Genomic DNA, 17,402 nt, shown 5'->3' with positions numbered 1-17,402 from the left:
AGACTAGGAGGGGAGAGGGGCACACTGACGCCTATACAGACTAGGATAGTGCACACTGACGCATATACAGACTAGGAGTGGAGGGGGGGCACACTGACGCCTATACAGACTAGGATAGGGCACACTGATGCATATACAGACTAGGAGGGGAGGGGGGCACACTGACGCCTATACAGACTAGGTTAGGGCACACTGATGCATATACAGACTAGGAGGGGAGGGGGGCACACTGACGCATTTACAGACTAGGAGGGGAGGGGGGCACACTGACGCATATACAGCGTAGGAGGGGGCACACTGATGCATATACAGCGTAGGAGGGGGCACACTAACACATATACAGACTAGGAGGGGGGCATACTGATGCATATACAGACTAGGATGGGGCACACTGACGCATATACAGACTAGGTAGAAAGGGGGGCACAGTAATGGGTAGCTATACAGACTAGGAGGTGAGGGTCACACTAATGCATGTAGTTTGAAGGACACGCTCCTTTTCTGTGGCCATGCCCCCTTTTTAGGTGCGCGCAACAGTAATCCCATTTCATTTCCCATAGCCCCACTTCAAAATTCCCACTTTGACGACCACTGTATGTATGTGTGTATGGGTCTGTTGTTCTGCTCCTCTATTAAATGGTTGAAGGTAGGCACTATGACCTCCACGGAGATAGCCACACCCATGGCACAGGCCACACACCCTATTTAGACAACCCTCACTACAGCGCTTGTCATACCTCCTGCCAATGCACACTATAGGCCCTTCATACATTTCAGCTCCAGGCCCATGTGGACCTTAATCTGGCACTGTGTGCAGGGGAGGGGGGGTTTATTAATGTGTGCAGGGGAGGGGGGTTTATTAATGTGTGCAGGGGAGGGGTGGTATATTAATGTGTGCTGGGGAGGGGGGGGCTTATTAATGTGTGCAGGGGAGGGTGGGTGGTATATTAATGTGTGCAGGGGAGGGTGGGTGGTATATTAATGTGTGCTGGGGAGGGGGGGATATATTAATGTGTGCTGGGGAGGGGGGGTATATTAATGTGTGCAGGGGAGGGGGGCATATTAATGTGCAGGGGAGGGTGGGTGGTATATTAATATGTGCAGGAGAGGGTTGGTGGTATATTAATGTGTGCTGGGGAGTGAGGTATATTAATGTGTGCAGGGGAGGGGGGTATATTAATGTGTGCAGCGGATGGGGGTATATTAATGTGTGCAGGGGAGCGGGGTATATTAATGTGTGCAGGGGAGGGGGGGTATATTAATGTGTGCAGGGGAGGGTGGGTGGTATATTAATATGTGCAGGAGAGGGTGGGTGGTATATTAATGTGTGCTGGGGAGGGGGGTATATTAATGTGTGCAGGGGAGGGGGGACGGTATATTAATGTGTGCAGGGGAGGGGGGATGGTATATTAATGTGTGCAGGGGAGGGGGGATGGTATATTAATGTGTGCAGGGGAGGGGGGGACGGTAAATTAATGTGTGCAGGGGAGGGAGGGACGGTATTTTAATGTGTGCAGGGGAGGGAGGGACGGTATATTAATGTGTGCAGGGGAGGGGGGGGACGGTATATTAATGTGTGCAGGGGAGGGGGGTATATTAAAAATTTGTGTGGGGGAGTGGCATATTAATGTGTTTTTATTTTTTAATTAATGCACTTTCCCACTGCCTATCACCCACTGCCTCTCCCCGCCCGTCACCTCTCTCCTGACGCCCTCTCCCTATCACTCACTGACTCTTATACCGCTTTTAGACCAACAGCACGGGTCGCAGCCGGGAGCCTGACACTGGTGCTACCCGGTTGCACCCTGCATCAGCCCCCTTTCCCACTGCACTCGCCAACCCGGCATATTGCCGGGTTGGTGACGTTGCCAGTGACTCGACGGGGGTCGCACATTCACTGTAAACGGGAAGCCGAGGCAATGCGACCCGGCTCCCGTTTACACTGCACAGTTTGCCGGGTTGAACACGTGTTCAACCCTGCAAACCACACGAGTTGGAATACTGGGTCACTCGACCTGGATTATTCCAACTCGAACCTTTTAGACCAGCCAGCAACACGGGTTATGCACCTTCATGTGCAATAACCTGTGTTATATGCTGGCAGTGTAAAAGGGGTATTACCCTCACCCCGTCACCTCTCTTCTGTTACACTCTTCCTGTTGGCAGCTGATTCTCACCATTTCCCCATCACCTCTCTCGCTTGTTACCCAGTGACTCCCACCCTCTCCATATCACTCAGTGACTCTCACCCTCTCCATGTCACCCTCTGTTTTCACCCTCTGCTTGTCACCTTCCTCCACTCACTGGTCACTGCCTGTCCCTAGCTTCACACTCTGCCCTTCTCCCACTGCCTCTCCCTGCCGTTACCCTTTTCCCGTCCGCTCTCTCTCCTGTCACCCTCTCCCTGTTACCTACTGACTTTCCTGTCACCCACCGACTCTTACCCTCTCCCGATCACCCTCTCTCTCTTTTCACATTTCTGTGGGTCTATTCATGAAGCAGTGAAAAGTGTGGAGAAGTAAATCAGTGAAGAAGTTGCCCAAGGCAACCAATCAGCTTATATAATTTTATAGAATAGACTTTATAAATATTACCTCAACACTGATTGGTTGCCATAGGCAACTTCTCCACTGGCTCACTTCTCCACTGTTTACACTGCATCATGAATAGACCCCTATGAAACATAGTAAAGGGACATGTGAAGCAGACATACAGATGTGTCCCGCCTCAGCTTAAAGGCTAATTGTGGCAAATGCAACTTGTTTTCCACAATAAGCGTGCCTGTGGGTGTGCATGCATGCGCGATCATTAGGATCGCATGGTGTATACACTCCTGCGAATGGGACGCAGCTTGCCGTGGCTAGTCATCAGCGCAATGTGGCTGTTTGCTGGTAGGATGAGAGTGGCCACATCTGTATTTGTAGAAGGGCGCAAAATGTATAGTTTGCAGGAGGGCGCTGAACACCTTAGCACCGGCCCTGCCTGCAACCCCCGCATGATGCCCGTACCCCTGCCCTGCAAATTGCGGACTCAGGCATGATGCCCGCACACCTTCACCCCCGCAATTGTGGACTCGGTAATGATGCCCGCACAAAGACTACTATATACATGATGTATATTATATCCATATCCCACGGGAACCCTTCCACACAAATCCTGTCTTTGCCCCTGGATGCCCATGCAACTCCCCCCCCCCCCCCCTCCCACACGAATTGCGGACACTCGGGCATGATGCCCACACCCCTCCACGAATTGCAGGCTCAGGCATGATGCCTGCACCTGCCTCCTCACAAATTGCAAACTTGGCCATGATGCCTGCATCCCCCCATGATTGTGAAAATGGGCATGATACCCGCACAACACACACACACCCCACTGCACGAATTGCGGACTCGGGCATGATGCCTGCACCCCCCACGATTGCGGACCGGGCATGATTCTCTCCCTCACCCCCCCTGCGAATTGCGTTCTCGGGCAGTTTTGCCTAGGGTGTCGAGAAACCTTGCACCGGCCCTGCTATTACCTTTAGTAATTAGGTGGCGAGCGAATCGGAGCGGAGCGAGCCACCGTGCCCGAAGCGTGGCGAGCGAAGCGAGCCCGCGAGGGTACTTTTCGAGTACCTTGTTCGGCCGTAGCTCCTCCCCCTGGTGACGGGTCTCCTCCCCTAGGTACGTCAGAAGGTCCCTTCTCCCACTCCGATATATACATCCAGGGTCCAGAGGAGAAGGGAGGGGCGGCACAACCAGGTCAGTCCTGCCAGCGGGTGACCAGACAGTGCTAATCACACGCCCATGCTGGCAGCGTAGTCACGTGGATAGCAGGGGATGCTGCTGCAGAGGGAAATGTCTGTAACTGCCAGGCTCCTCCTTTCCTCCCTCCCAGAAACGGTGTGGTAGGAGGGGAAATGTAGGAAAGGGGAGGAGGTAAAAGGTGAGGGGAGCACAGCCCCTCCTCCCTCTCCAGGCGAGCCTGAACTGCTGCGCTGCGCTGATGACATTCCATGGACAGTAGCAGCTTAGCAGCGCAGCGTTACTGAGCAGCGGGACGCGCCGATGATGGCGGCGGCATGTAAAGGAGTCAGTGTGACTCATTGAAATGCCACCGGCTGTGGGCCCCTTCACTGCGCCGGGCCTCGGTGCAGCACACTGGCTGCACTGGTGCTAGTTCCGCCACTAGCTATGGGCTGGCCAACTGCTACCTCCTTCTCTCTCTTGGAACTTGTAACGTACACCTGTGCCCAAAACCTTTGTCTTCTAATTTCTTATTCCTTCTATTTGCCACTGTTTATGAATTACCATTTCTCTGACGTCCTAAGTGGATGCTGGGACTCCGTAAGGACCATGGGGAATAGCGGCTCCGCAGGAGACTGGGCACAACTAAAGAAAGCTTTAGGACTACCTGGTGTGCACTGGCTCCTCCCACTATGACCCTCCTCCAGACCTTAGTTAGAATCTTGTGCCCGGCTGAGCTGGATGCACACTAGGGGCTCTCCTGAGCTCCTAGAAAAGAAAGTATATTTTAGGTTTTTTATTTTCAGTGAGATCTGCTGGCAACAGACTCACTGCTACGAGGGACTAAGGGGAGAAGAAGCGAACCTACCTGCTTGCAGCTAGTTTGGGCTTCTTAGGCTACTGGACACCATTAGCTCCAGAGGGATCGAACACAGGACCCGACCTCGATCATCCGGCCCCGCGCCGCCGTCCCCCTTACAGAGCCAGAAGCATGAAGATGGTCCTGAAAATCGGCGGCAGAAGACTTCGGTCTTCAACAAGGTAGCGCACAGCACTGCAGCTGTGCGCCATTGCTCCTCATGCACACCTCACACTCCGGTCACTGATGGGTGCAGGGCGCTGGGGGGGGGGGGCGCCCTGAGCAGCAATATTAACACCTTGGCTGGCAAAATAATCACAATATATAGTCCTAGAGGCTATATATGTGAAAAATCCCCCTGCCAGGATCCATAAAAAAGCGTGAGAAAGTCAGCCGAAAAAGGGGCGGGGCTATCTCCCTCAGCACACTGGCGCCATTTTCTCTTCACAGTGCAGCTGAAAGACAGCTCCCCAGGCTCTCCCCTGTAGTTTTCAGGCTCAAAGGGTTAAAAAGAGAGGGGGGGCACTAAATTTAGGCGCAAAATTGTGTATTATAGCAGCTATAAGGGAAAAATCACTGTGGGTAGTGTGAATCCCTGTATTATATAGCGCTTTGGTGTGTGCTGGCATACTCTCTCTCTGTCTCCCCAAAGGACTTTGTGGGGTCCTGTCCTCAGTCAGAGCATTCCCTGTGTGTGTGCGGTGTGTCGGTACGGCTGTGTCGACATGTTTGATGAGGAAGGTTACGTGGAAGGCGGAGCAGATGCCGATAAATGTGATGTCGCCCCCTGTGGGGCCGACACCAGAGTGGATGGATAGGTGGAAGGTATTAACCGATAGTGTCAACTCCTTACATAAAAGGCTGGATGACGTAACAGCTGTGGGACAGTCGGCTTCTCAGCCCGCGCCTGCCCAGGCGTCTCAAAGGCCATCAGGGGCTCAAAAACAACGCCCGCTACCTCAGATGGCAGACACAGATGTCGACACAGAGTCTGACTCCAGTGTCGACAAGGTTGAGACATATACACAATCCACTAGGAACATCCGTTGCATGATCTCGGCACTGAAAAATGTGTTACACATTTCTGACATTAACCCAAGTACCACAAAAAAGGGGTTTTATGTTTGGGGAGAAAAAGCAGCCAGTGTTTTGTTCCCCCATCAGATGAGTGAATGAAGTGTGTGAAGAAGCGTGGGTTCCCCCGATAAGAAACTGGTAATTTCTAAAAAGTTACTGATGGCGTACCCTTTCCCGCCAGAGGATAGGTCACGTTGGGAGATATCCCCTAGGGTGGATAAGGCGCTCACACGTTTGTAAAAAAAGGTGGCACTGCCGTCTTAGGATACGGCTACTTTGAAGGAGCCTGCTGATAAAAAGCAGGAGGCTATCGTGAAGTCTGTATTTACACACTCAGGTACTATACTGAGACCTGCAATTGCCTCAGCATGGATAGTGCTGCTGCAGCGTGGTCTGTTACCCTGTCAGGACAGGGATACTATTTTGCTAACCATAGAGCATATTAAAGACGTAGTCTTATATATGAGGGATGCACAGAGGGATATTTGCCGGCTGGCATCCAGAATTAATGCAATGTCCATTCTGCCAGGAGGGTATTAGGGACCCGGCAGTGGACAGGTGATGCTGACTTTAAAAGGCACATCTGCCTTATAAGGGTGAGGAATTGTTGGGGATGGTCTCTGGGACCTCGTATCCACAGCAACAGCTGGGAAGAAAAAATTTTACCTCAGGTTTCCTCACAGCCTAAGAAAGCACTGTATTATCAGGTACAGTCCTTTCGGCTTCAGAAAAGCAAGCGGGTCAAAGGCGCTTCCTTTCTGCACAGAGACAAGGGAAGAGGGAAAAAGCTGCACCAGGCAGCCAGTTCCCAGGATCAAAAATCTTCCCCCGCTTCCTCTGAGTCCACCGCATGACGCTGGGGCTCCACAGGCGGAGCCAGGTGCGGTGGGGGCGCGTCTCGGGAACTTCAGCGACCAGTGGGCTCGCTCACAGGTGGATCCCTGGGTTCTGCAAGTAGTATCACAGGGATACAAGCTGGAGTTCGAGGCGACTCCCCCTCGCCGTTACCTCAAATCAGCCTTGCCTGCTGCCCTCGGAGAAAGGGGAGGTAGTACTGGCGGCAATTCACAAGCTGTACTTCCAGCAGGTGATAATCAAGGTACCCCTCCTTCAACAAGGCCGGGGTTACTATTCCACAGTGTTTGTGGTATCGAAACCAGACGGTTCGGTGAGACCCATTCTAAAATTGAAATCCTTGAACACTTATATACGAAGGTTCAAGTTCAAAATGGAATCGCTCAGGGCGGTTATTGCAAGCCTGGACGAAGGGGATTACATGGTATCACTGGACATCAGGGATGCTTACCTGCATGTCCCCATTTACCCTCCTCACCAGGAGTACCTCAAAATTGTGGTACAGGACTGTCATTACCAATTCCAGACGTTGCAGTTGGTCTGTCCCCGGCACCGAGGGTATTTACCAAGGTAATGGCCGAAATGATGATACTCCTTCAAAAAAAAAAGGGAGTTATAATTATCCCTACTTGGACGATCTCCTTATAAAGGCGAGGTCCAGGGAGCAGTTGTTGGTCGGAGTAGCACTATCTCGGGAAGTGCTACAACAGCACGGCTGGATTCTGAATATTCCAAAGTCGCAGCTGGTTCCTACGACACGTCTACTGTTCCTGGGTATGGTTCTGGACACAGAACAGGAAAAAGTGTTTCTCCCGGAGGAGAAGGCCAAGGAGTTGTCATCTCTAGTCAGAGACCTCCTAAAACAAATACAGGTGTCGGTGCATCAGTGCACGCGAGTCCTGGGAAAGATGGTAGCTTCTTACGAAGACATTCCATTCGGCAGGTTCCATGCAAGGATCTTCCAGTGGGATCTGTTGGACAAGTGGTCCGGGTCGCATCTTCAGATGCATCGGCTGATAACCCTGTCTCCAAGGGCCAGGGTGTCGCTGTTGTGGTGGCTGCAGAGTGCTCATCTTCTAGAGGGCCGCAGATTCGGCATACAGGACTGGGTCCTGGTGACCACGGATGCCAGCCTTCGAGGCTGGGGGGCAGTCACACAGGGAAGAAACTTCCAAGGACTATGGTCGAGTCAGGAGACTTCCCTACACATAAATATTCTGGAACTAAGGGCCATTTACAATGCCCTAAGTTAGGCTAGACCCCTGCTTCAACACCAGCCGGTGCTGATCCAGTCAGACAACATCACGGCGGTCGCCCATGTATACCAACAGGGCGGCACAAGAAGCAGGATGGCGATGGCAGAAGCCACAAGGATTTTCCGATGGGCGGAAAATCATGTGTTAGCACTGTCAGCAGTGTTCATTTCCGGAGTGGACAACTGGGAAGCAGACTTTCTCAGCTGGCACGACTTCCACCCGGGAGAGTGGGGATTTCATCCAGAAGTCTTCCAAATGATTGTACACCATTGGGAAAGGCCACAGGTGGACATGATGGCGTCCCGCCTCAACAAAAAGCTAAAAAGATATTGCGCCAGGTCAAGGGACCCTCAGGCGATAGCTGTGGGCGCTCTGGTGACACCGTGGGTGTACCAGTTGGTTTATGTGTTCCCTCCTCTTCCTCTCATACCCAAGGTACTGAGGATAATAAGAAAAAGAGGAGTAAGAACTATACTCATTGTTCCGGATTGGCCAAGAAGAGCTTGGTACCCGGTACTTCAAGAAATGATCTCAGAGGACCCATGGCCTCTGCCGCTCAGACAGGACCTGCTGCAGCAGGGGCCCTGTCTGTTCCAAGACTTACCGCGGCTGCGTTGACGGCATGGCGGTTGAACACCGGATCCTGAAGGAAAAGGGCATTCCGGAGGAAGTCATTCCTACGCTGATTAAAGCTAGGAAAGAAGTGACTTCAAACCATTATCACCGCATTTGGCGAAAATTTGTTGCGTGGTGTGAGGCCAGGAAGGCCCCAACGGAGGAAATTCAGTGGGGCCGTTTTCTGCACTTCCTACAGTCAGGGGTGACTATGGGCCTAAAATTGGGTTCCATTAAGGTCCAGATTTCGGCTCTATCGATTTTCTTCCAGAGAGAACTGGCTTCACTACCTGAAGTTCAGACTTTTGTTAAGGGAGTGCTGCATATTCAGCCCCCTTTTGTGCCTCCAGTGGCACATTGGGATCTCAGCGTGGTGTTGGATTTCCTAAAGTCACATTGGTTTGAGCCACTTAAAACCGTGGAATTAAAATATCTCACGTGGAAAGTGGTCATGCTGTTGGCCTTGGCTTCGGCCAGGCGTGTGTCAGAATTGGCGGCTTTGTCATGTAAAAGCCCTTATCTGATTTTCCATATGGATAGGGCAGGATTGAGGACTCGTCCCCAGTTTCTCCCTAAGGTGGTATCAGCTTTTCATTTGAACCAACCTATCGTGGTGCCTGCGGCTACTAAAGACTTGGAGGCTTCCAAGTTGTTGGACGTAGTCAGGGCCCTGAGAATTTATGTTTCCAGGACAGCTAGTGTCAGGAAAACTGACTCGTTGTTTATCCTGTATGCACCCAACAAGCTGGGTGCTCCTGTTTCAAAGCAGACTATAGCTCGCTGGATCTGTAGTACGATTCAGCTTGCACATTCTGCGGCTGGACTGTCGCATCCTAAATCAGTGAAAGCCCATTCCACGAGGTAAGTGGGCTCTTCTTGGGCGGCTGCTCGAGGGGTCTCGGCTCTACAACTTTGCCGAGCAGCTACTTGGTCGGGGTCAAACACATTTGCTAAATTCTACAAGTTTGACACCCTGGCTGAGGAGGACCTAGAGTTTGCCCATTCGGTGCTGCAGAGTCATCCGCACTCTCCCGCCCGTTTGGGAGCTTTGGTATAATCCCCATGGTCCTTACGGAGTCCCAGCATCCACTTAGGACGTCAGAGAAAATAAGATTTTACTCACCGGTAAATCTATTTCTCGTAGTCCGTAGTGGATGCTGGGCGCCCATCCCAAGTGCGGATTGTCTGCAATACTTGTATATAGTTATTGTTTAACTAAAGGGTTATTGTTGAGCCATCTGTTGAGAGGCTCAGTTATATTTCATACTGTTAACTGGGTATAGTATCACGAGTTATACGGTGTGATTGGTGTGGCTGGTATGAGTCTTACCCGGGATTCAAAATCCTTCCCTATTGTGTCAGCTCTTCCGGGCACAGTATCCTAACTGAGGTCTGGAGGAGGGTCATAGTGGGAGGAGCCAGTGCACACCAGGTAGTCCTAAAGCTTTCTTTAGTTGTGCCCAGTCTCCTGCGGAGCTGCTATTCCCCATGGTCCTTACGGAGTCCCAGCATCCACTACGGACTACGAGAAATAGATTTACCAGTGAGTAAAATCTTATTTTTTTTGTGCTTGCTGCACCCATTTATCACATCTCCAGTTTGCCACTGCCTCACCTCCTCACATGCCCATCTTCATGATTTCACCAGTGCTGCTCTTATCTTCCAGAATGCCCTCCCACACTACATCAGACATTCGCCCTGCCTCCCTGTCCTCAAAACTAATTTTATTAGCTACGCCCATCTACACTCTGGCCTCTGGAATACTGATCTTTACTCCCCACCCATTTGTGTTCACCCGTAGCCCCTCTAGAATGTAAGCTCTTGTGAGCAGGACCCTCTCTCCCTCTTTGTTAATAAATCATTAAAGTCATCAGCAGATTTCAGTTTGAACACACCCCACCCAAATCTAACTCTCTCTGCACATGTTACTTCAGTCCCACTTGCAGTGCACATGGGGGGTAATTCAGACTGGATCGATGCAGCGATCGCAGTCTGAATTACTTTTTGGAGTGCACACGGCAGCAGCCGCACTGCACGTGCGCACCCCGGGAGCCCAGTGAGATGCTATCAGTATCTCAGGGCTGTGATCGCCTCTGCCTGATTGACACAGCGAGTAGCGGCCTGTTGGCAGGGAGCTACTCGTCAGGTACAAAAACATTGCCGCCGTGCAATGTTTTTGTATCTGTGCCGGGGGGGGGGGGGGGGCAGAGCCAGAGCCAGACATGCGGGGCGGACTATCCCTGTGCTGGGCGTCCCCCCGCATGTCTGTGAAACTGATCGTAGCTGGGCTAAATTTAGCACATCTACGATCAGAACTGAATTAGGCCCATGGTTTTGCCCATTAGGGGAAAATGTTACTTTACTGCAGTGATGAGCTCACTCCTGATCAGAAATGTATCAATTGGCTATATTAAATTCTGCAGTTTGTAGAATATTATACTGAACTATCTGCAATTAACCACTCACCTTACTAGACACCTATTAGTAAAATCTCTTTTCCACTTTCATTTAGAAACTTCATCATAGTAGTTTATTTCATATGCTATGATTTCATTGATTTTGAATTTTGTCAATCAAGCATCCTGGTAATTCATGTTGGTTATTTTAATAAAACACCTGTGACCATGCTTTTCTGAGGAAAATGTACATCATGCACCTCAGAGAACATGAGCATCAACTACAGGGGCTGTATGGAAAACTATATCTTAGCATGGCTACTTTAGGTATGTTAATCACAGTTACTCTTAAGTAGTCCCCTATCTGTTTTATTTTAAACAATCCCAATTTAGTCACCATTTCAATATGAGCTTCCATTAATCATCTATCAGTTGTCTCATCTTCGCTAGATGTCTGTGGTTCAGTACTGTGGATTAAATGGCAATTCTAGCTGGCCACGGTAATGGGCCTGCCCCTCATCTTGATCAGATGCCAGTAACCACTCCGGGCATCGCCTTTAGTACCATTCAGGCTTCAGGGCAATTGTCTTACTTTTATAACTGAATTTTGCGAATAGAATAGAAAACCATGTTGAGAAGTATAATTCAGCACCTATGGATCTGGTTTATCTTTTGTTGCGTGAATTTCTAATATAATAACCATCTACTGTATATGGTAATTGTTGACTTGCAACCAACTTTTGAGTGCTTATATTTCAATTTTCTTTTGGGATAAATTACATTTTCATTTGATGCCATATATTATCAGGATATTGGTGTAATTAGATAAAGGAGGAGGGGTTCTAGACTGCACACCCTAGCTGCTTGTAATGAGAGGTGCTACCTTGGTGAGATTTATAGTACTGCACATAGAAAAAAAGGGGGATGCAAGTGCACTATGCAGTCATTACTACTCAAAATATAAATACATATTACAATTAAATATCATATAGGGGGTTGTTAGCATAAATTTGGGTTTCCCCACCAATGTATATGATATTTAATTGTAATATTTAATTTAATTTTGAATATTAATGATTGCATAGTGCACCTGCACCCCCCTTTTTTTCTTATTTTTTTAATTAGAAATGACATCCATTTTTATATTTTCTGAACAGAGACTAATTTAAGTTCATTAAGGATAAGAACTATTAGTCAACTTTCCAGCATTTTTCAAGCACTGTTGAATGCCTGGGTTGGGCCGGTGACTTTTGCATCAACTCAGTATTGACTGGAACTTCAAGTTCATTACACAAATTCTATTGATCAAGTTATACAATTATATTGTTCAATTTTAAGAATTGTGTATTGCCTCGCCAATGAGTTATTGAGTCGTGTATGTGCATTATTAGAACTGGAATCCTGGACTTGAGTTTCTACTGGGACTTTGTGGAAAATGAATTAATAAGAAAAAAATTAAGAAACATATATATATATATATATATATATATATATATATATATAGTTTAATAGTAGTGTGATCCTTCTCAAATTAGCTTTTTTCACTATTACTGGCTGGAGAGCTTTTTAAATAATTAGTTCTAGGGCTTTTCTACCTATAACAAATAGAAACATTGCTGCTTTCCTGAATAAGTACTCTGTTCTGGAGACTGAACTGCCCAGTCAATCATAGCAGAGTGCTACAAGTTGTGACATTGTTCAGCAGAAGTGCCTGACATGATGTACTAAGGACAGTTGCTGAGTATAAGACTCACTGCAGTGAGGGCAAGCCAACATACTCTGGGCCACATAATTTGGGTGGTACTCTCTGTGGATTCAGTGTGATATCCCGATGGACGGGATGCCGGCGGTCAGAATACTTACAGCAGCATCCCGACAGCTCCCTGGTGGGTGCCTAAACCTAACCCTCTCGAGTGGTGCCTAACCCTAACCCTCCTGGGTGGTGCCTAGCCCTCCGTTCCCTGCTGCCTACACCTAACCCTCCTAGCCTGGTGCCTAACCCTAACCTTGCCTTCCAAGTCCCTAAACCTAACCCTCCCTCCCCAGTACCTAACCTACCTTTCCTGTCCCTGAACCTTAACCCTCCTCCTAAACCTAACCTCCCCTCACGGCAGGCGTCCCACTGGAAGAACGATCGGGATTCCAACTGTTGGTATTTTAATGCCGTGATCCCGACCTCTGTCAGGATTTATACGCTAGGCTTATGACGTCCTTCTGGATTCCGGCATCGGTATATCGACCGCCGGGATCCCGTCCTTCGGGATATTAACTGCATCCCCTCTGGGCCATAGGACAGTAGGCAATAGCTGAGTGCAGATAGCCCTTCAATAGCCCTCCAATCTCTACACCCCTGGGTAGCTCATCGTCATATGAGTGCATGTGCTGAGGACCTTTTTCTCACCTGGCCAGACAGTTCTCCTCAGCTGCACACAAAAGACTGTACAAAGGCACTCTCTGGATGTAGGTAGCAGATTGTATGAAAAGAGCATCCGGAACCAGATCAGGGAGACCTGCAAACACAAAACCAAAATGAAAAGAAAGTAAAAAATGGATTATAATAAGTTTTGGATATCAGTATTTTGCTACCAAAGTTATTATTCTCATATTATCGTGTTGGTAATGTGATACATTTGGTTGTTACCAGTATATAGAAATATTTAACTTATTGCATAGTGGGGCTAATTCAGATGTGGCTGGAGTTGCTATCACTGCTGCTTTCTTAGAAATGTGGTAATGCAGCAGGAGGCATCTATCACAAGTAGGCACCTCCTTCTGCAGTAGTGATCCGACCTGCTTCCTAGGACACGCATCAGATCACTCACTCACCACAGGTCGGCTTGTGGACTCATCAGGAACCACTTTTGACTCTATACAAGTATTCAAAACTGAAGAACAATCATTGGAGGCTCTCATGGAACTCTCAGACCCCCATACTGATGAGTCAAGTTTATTGACCCAACCAAAAAGGGCCCTATGCAAAAGGAAATCTATCTTCATAGATCTGGTTTTCAAGGATTTTGATGTCTTCCAAATGACAAATAGAAAGCATTGTCATGCTGTCAACAATCTCGCCAAGGAAGTAGTACTTAAGGAACTCAGAAAATGGGAGGACATACTATTCAAACCATCGGCCAATGGTGGGAATGTAGTAATTTGGCCCAAAATCCACATGATATAAACAACTCATGTACCGATAACTTTTCATATATGTACAAAAGAATATGGATGAAGCATATAATAAGGGCAACCAAACATGAATATGGTTTCCTACAGGTAGATCATCCGACCACACCAACTTTCTATATGCTGCTAAAAGTCTATAAAAGCCTCATTAAACCACCTGGCAGGCCCATTGTGTCAAGTATTGGGGGCCCATCTGAACAGGGAAGCATTTTCATCGATAAACATCTGAGACACCGGCCATCCTATTTACAAGACACAATACCGGCACCTACATCCCGAACCCTTACCATCACGACGGTTGGCATGCCGACCAACAGGGACTATTGTCACTCGTGGGTGTCCATGACACCTATAGAGTGGGAATAGAACCTGCGGCGAGTGCAGCAAGCTTGATTGTGCTCGCCACCCCCCACCGGCCAGCTAACAGCTGGGATCCCGACGTCGGTATTGTGAAGGGCGTTCTCCTGACCGGTGGTCACACATACCCAACCCATCAGATATATTGAGGAAACTTTATAATGTCACTTTGGAGAAAGACCATTTTCTAGAAACACTCGATGTGGAAGCACTTTAAACGAGCATCAATCATCATGATGGCCTGAGGGCTGTCAGTCATTTTCTTCATTATGAGGGCTGGGATGACTTCCAGGTTCTTTTACTAGACCTTTTGGAGTTTATTCTCCATCATAATTATTTCACCTTCAATGACAATTTTTTTTCTCCAAACCCGAGGAACTGCGATGGGTGCTGAATGTACACCCACATATGCAAATTTGTTCATCGGATGGTGGGAAAAGGAAATCGTCTTCTCAGAAGAAAATTAAGTTTACACTAACCAGATCACAACCTGGCAATGCTACATCTATGACATCCTGTTAATATGGCATGGCATGTAGACCAACCTACATAATTTAATCTCGGAACTCAATAATAATGATCTGAACCTCAAACTCACCAGAACATCAGTAAAAAATAAGTGCATTTTCTCAATCTAAAAATCTTCAAGGATGAGACATGAACAGTACAAACTGAACTCTTTTGCAGGACACAATGACAAACAGTGTCCTACACTGCAACAGTTCCCACTTCCCTCCGACTTACAAAAATATCCCTAAAGGAGAATTTCTAAGACTCTGTCGAAATTGTTCGGATGATATCACCTACAGGATCAAAAGTGTTGAACTTACACAGAGACTGATGAACAGAGGTTATAGTAAACAACCCATTAAAAAAGCCAACTATCATGTTTCCCATGCAAACAGGGAACAATTAATATTCCCTAGCAACACACGCAAGAAGATAGATGCAGCATACAAACTTCGATTTGTTGGCAATTTCTGTAAAGATTGGCGATAACTACAGGCCATTATCAAAAAGCATTGACATATCCTTATGCTCAACTCCGACCTTAAGAATGTGCTAGAACCACAACCCTCATTTAGTTGGTGGAGATCTAGGAACCTCCGCGACAACCTAGTGCATAGCCATTACATTGGGAATTCAAAACAGAAACCAAAGATAAAGGGCACTTTCCCATGTGGCAATTGCAAAGCCTTCTGCCATATGACAAAAATAAGATGTTTGGCAAGAAGATTGAAATTAATCAATTCTTCAACTGCATTACAGTGGGAGTAATTTACTGTCTGGAATGTCCCTGCGGTTTAAGATATGTTGGCACATTAAAACCTAGAATCTTGGAACACGCAGGGAAATGTCATGAACCGATCACTCACCGCTGTGGATTCCAGTGGTACTGTTGCTGGCGCGGTTGCTCGCAGTGCTGTGCGCCGTGTGGGGACGCAGCATGGTCGGCGGCAGAGGTGATGCAGGTTCTGGGAGTCGGGAGTGCGGGGACCGAATAGCCAGAGTCGCCTCTGTGTGTCTGCAGTTCAGGAGGTGGCCATGTTGGATACCAAATGTAGCCCCTGTGATGAGCACCTGTGGGTAAGTGTCAGTTAATCCCGTGCTTGTGCTGCCTATAAGTAGGCTGGGATTATTTCACTCTTGGCTAGTGCTTTGTTGTAGCTACTCTGTACCCTAGCTCTGTGCTCTCTCTGTGGTTTTATGTGTGATTCCAGTGGTCCTGATATCGCCTCCGCTCCCAGAGGTCTGCCTGCAGCCTTCACCACAAGAGAGCCACCAACTCCCTACTATGCTGTCAGTTAATCAGTTCTCCAAGTGGCAACAAGTGGATTTCCGGAGTCCTGTGAGAGGTTACACTGTTCAGTGACTGCCTGCTTCAATCACACAGCCTGTGGAAGTTTCTACTTACTCTTGCTTCTCGTTTACTCAGCTCTCAGCTTAACCCATTACTCACCATTGCCGTCTGCTGCAGCTTTTCACTGTGTTGAATATTATCTTCACAACCAGCAAGTACTCCTTTCAGAACTGTATCTTCTTTTTGCATCATTCAAAGACAGCTCTACACAGATCTTCAGTTCAGTCTTTAAGCATCGGTAACAAGTCTTCTCGGTTATTCATCTATGTCTACAATATCCAGTTAACACTTCTTACAGTTTGGCACCAATCATTGCTTTATATTGGACAATTCTTCATTAATCTTCAGGCATGTTTTATCTTATTCATATGAACATTTCTTCAATGCATCTTCAATACTGACCCTGCTTATTTTTATGCCATTCATTGCAATACGTCGGTTTATATATGGTGACTAATGATTGTCATTTATATCCTTATTGGAACTGTTGTCTATTAATAAATATATGAAACGGAACTATCTTCGTCCTCCCTGTTTTCACCATACTACAGCACCTACACCTTTCGTTAGTCCAAGGTTAACGGATTTACAAAATCAGTTGGTCCTGACAGGAAATAAGAAATGCCATGACAGATACCTAAACATGAAAAACCTAACATAAGTTGCCAGACACTTTTCGAAAGCCCATGCGGACTCAAATAAGGGGTTTCCATACATTCGGCCTGGAACAATTGAAACTGGGCATAAGAGGTGGAAACCTTACTAAAACACTCTTACAAAAGGAGAGCGAGTGGACTTTCAGACTCAATACAGTGACTCTGCACAGCCTCAGAGACTTTATTAATTATAGTGTTTTTTTGTAAAAATCATAACTTCGGCTTAAGATGAAGATACAGGCCTGCTTCGACTGCACGGACTGGGAGGTCTTCGCAGCCGCGGCATCCGATCTAAACAACCTAACCAACACCACAACATCCTACATCAGATTCTGCGAGGACATGTGTGTACCTACCAAGACTTAACAATCCTACAATAACAACAAGCCATGGTTCAACGCCCAGCTGAGGCAACTTCACCGGGCCAAAGAGAAGGCCTACAGCAGCAAAGATAGAGCACTATACAACTGCTCTAGGAACTCCCTAATGAAAAGGAATCAGACAGGTGAAAAAGCAGTTTAAGACAAGCTGGCAAAAGATCTCTCAACCAAGCACC

General features: G+C 47.9%; 1 protein-coding gene across 1 annotated transcript in view; it reads right to left on the bottom strand.

Annotated features, from left to right (window-relative positions):
* The window catches only part of LOC135045421 (protein-lysine 6-oxidase-like), a 75,705-nt gene extending 59,326 nt beyond the window's left edge, over positions 1-16,379 (bottom strand). Inside the window, exons 1-3 of the mRNA XM_063955303.1 lie at positions 16,290-16,379; positions 13,612-13,813; positions 13,191-13,299 (exon numbers count right to left, since the gene is read on the bottom strand). Of these exons, the coding sequence (XP_063811373.1) occupies positions 13,191-13,299; positions 13,612-13,813; positions 16,290-16,379 (401 nt within the window). The remainder of the gene's footprint in view (positions 1-13,190; positions 13,300-13,611; positions 13,814-16,289) is intronic.
* Positions 16,380-17,402: the final 1,023 nt, after the last annotated feature.

The sequence above is a fragment of the Pseudophryne corroboree genome, chromosome 1 (genome assembly GCF_028390025.1).
Source record: "Pseudophryne corroboree isolate aPseCor3 chromosome 1, aPseCor3.hap2, whole genome shotgun sequence".
Taxonomy (NCBI): Eukaryota; Metazoa; Chordata; class Amphibia; order Anura; family Myobatrachidae; genus Pseudophryne; species Pseudophryne corroboree.
The sequence above is the reverse complement of the archived record's forward strand: the minus strand, read 5'-3'. Positions and strand labels throughout refer to the sequence as shown.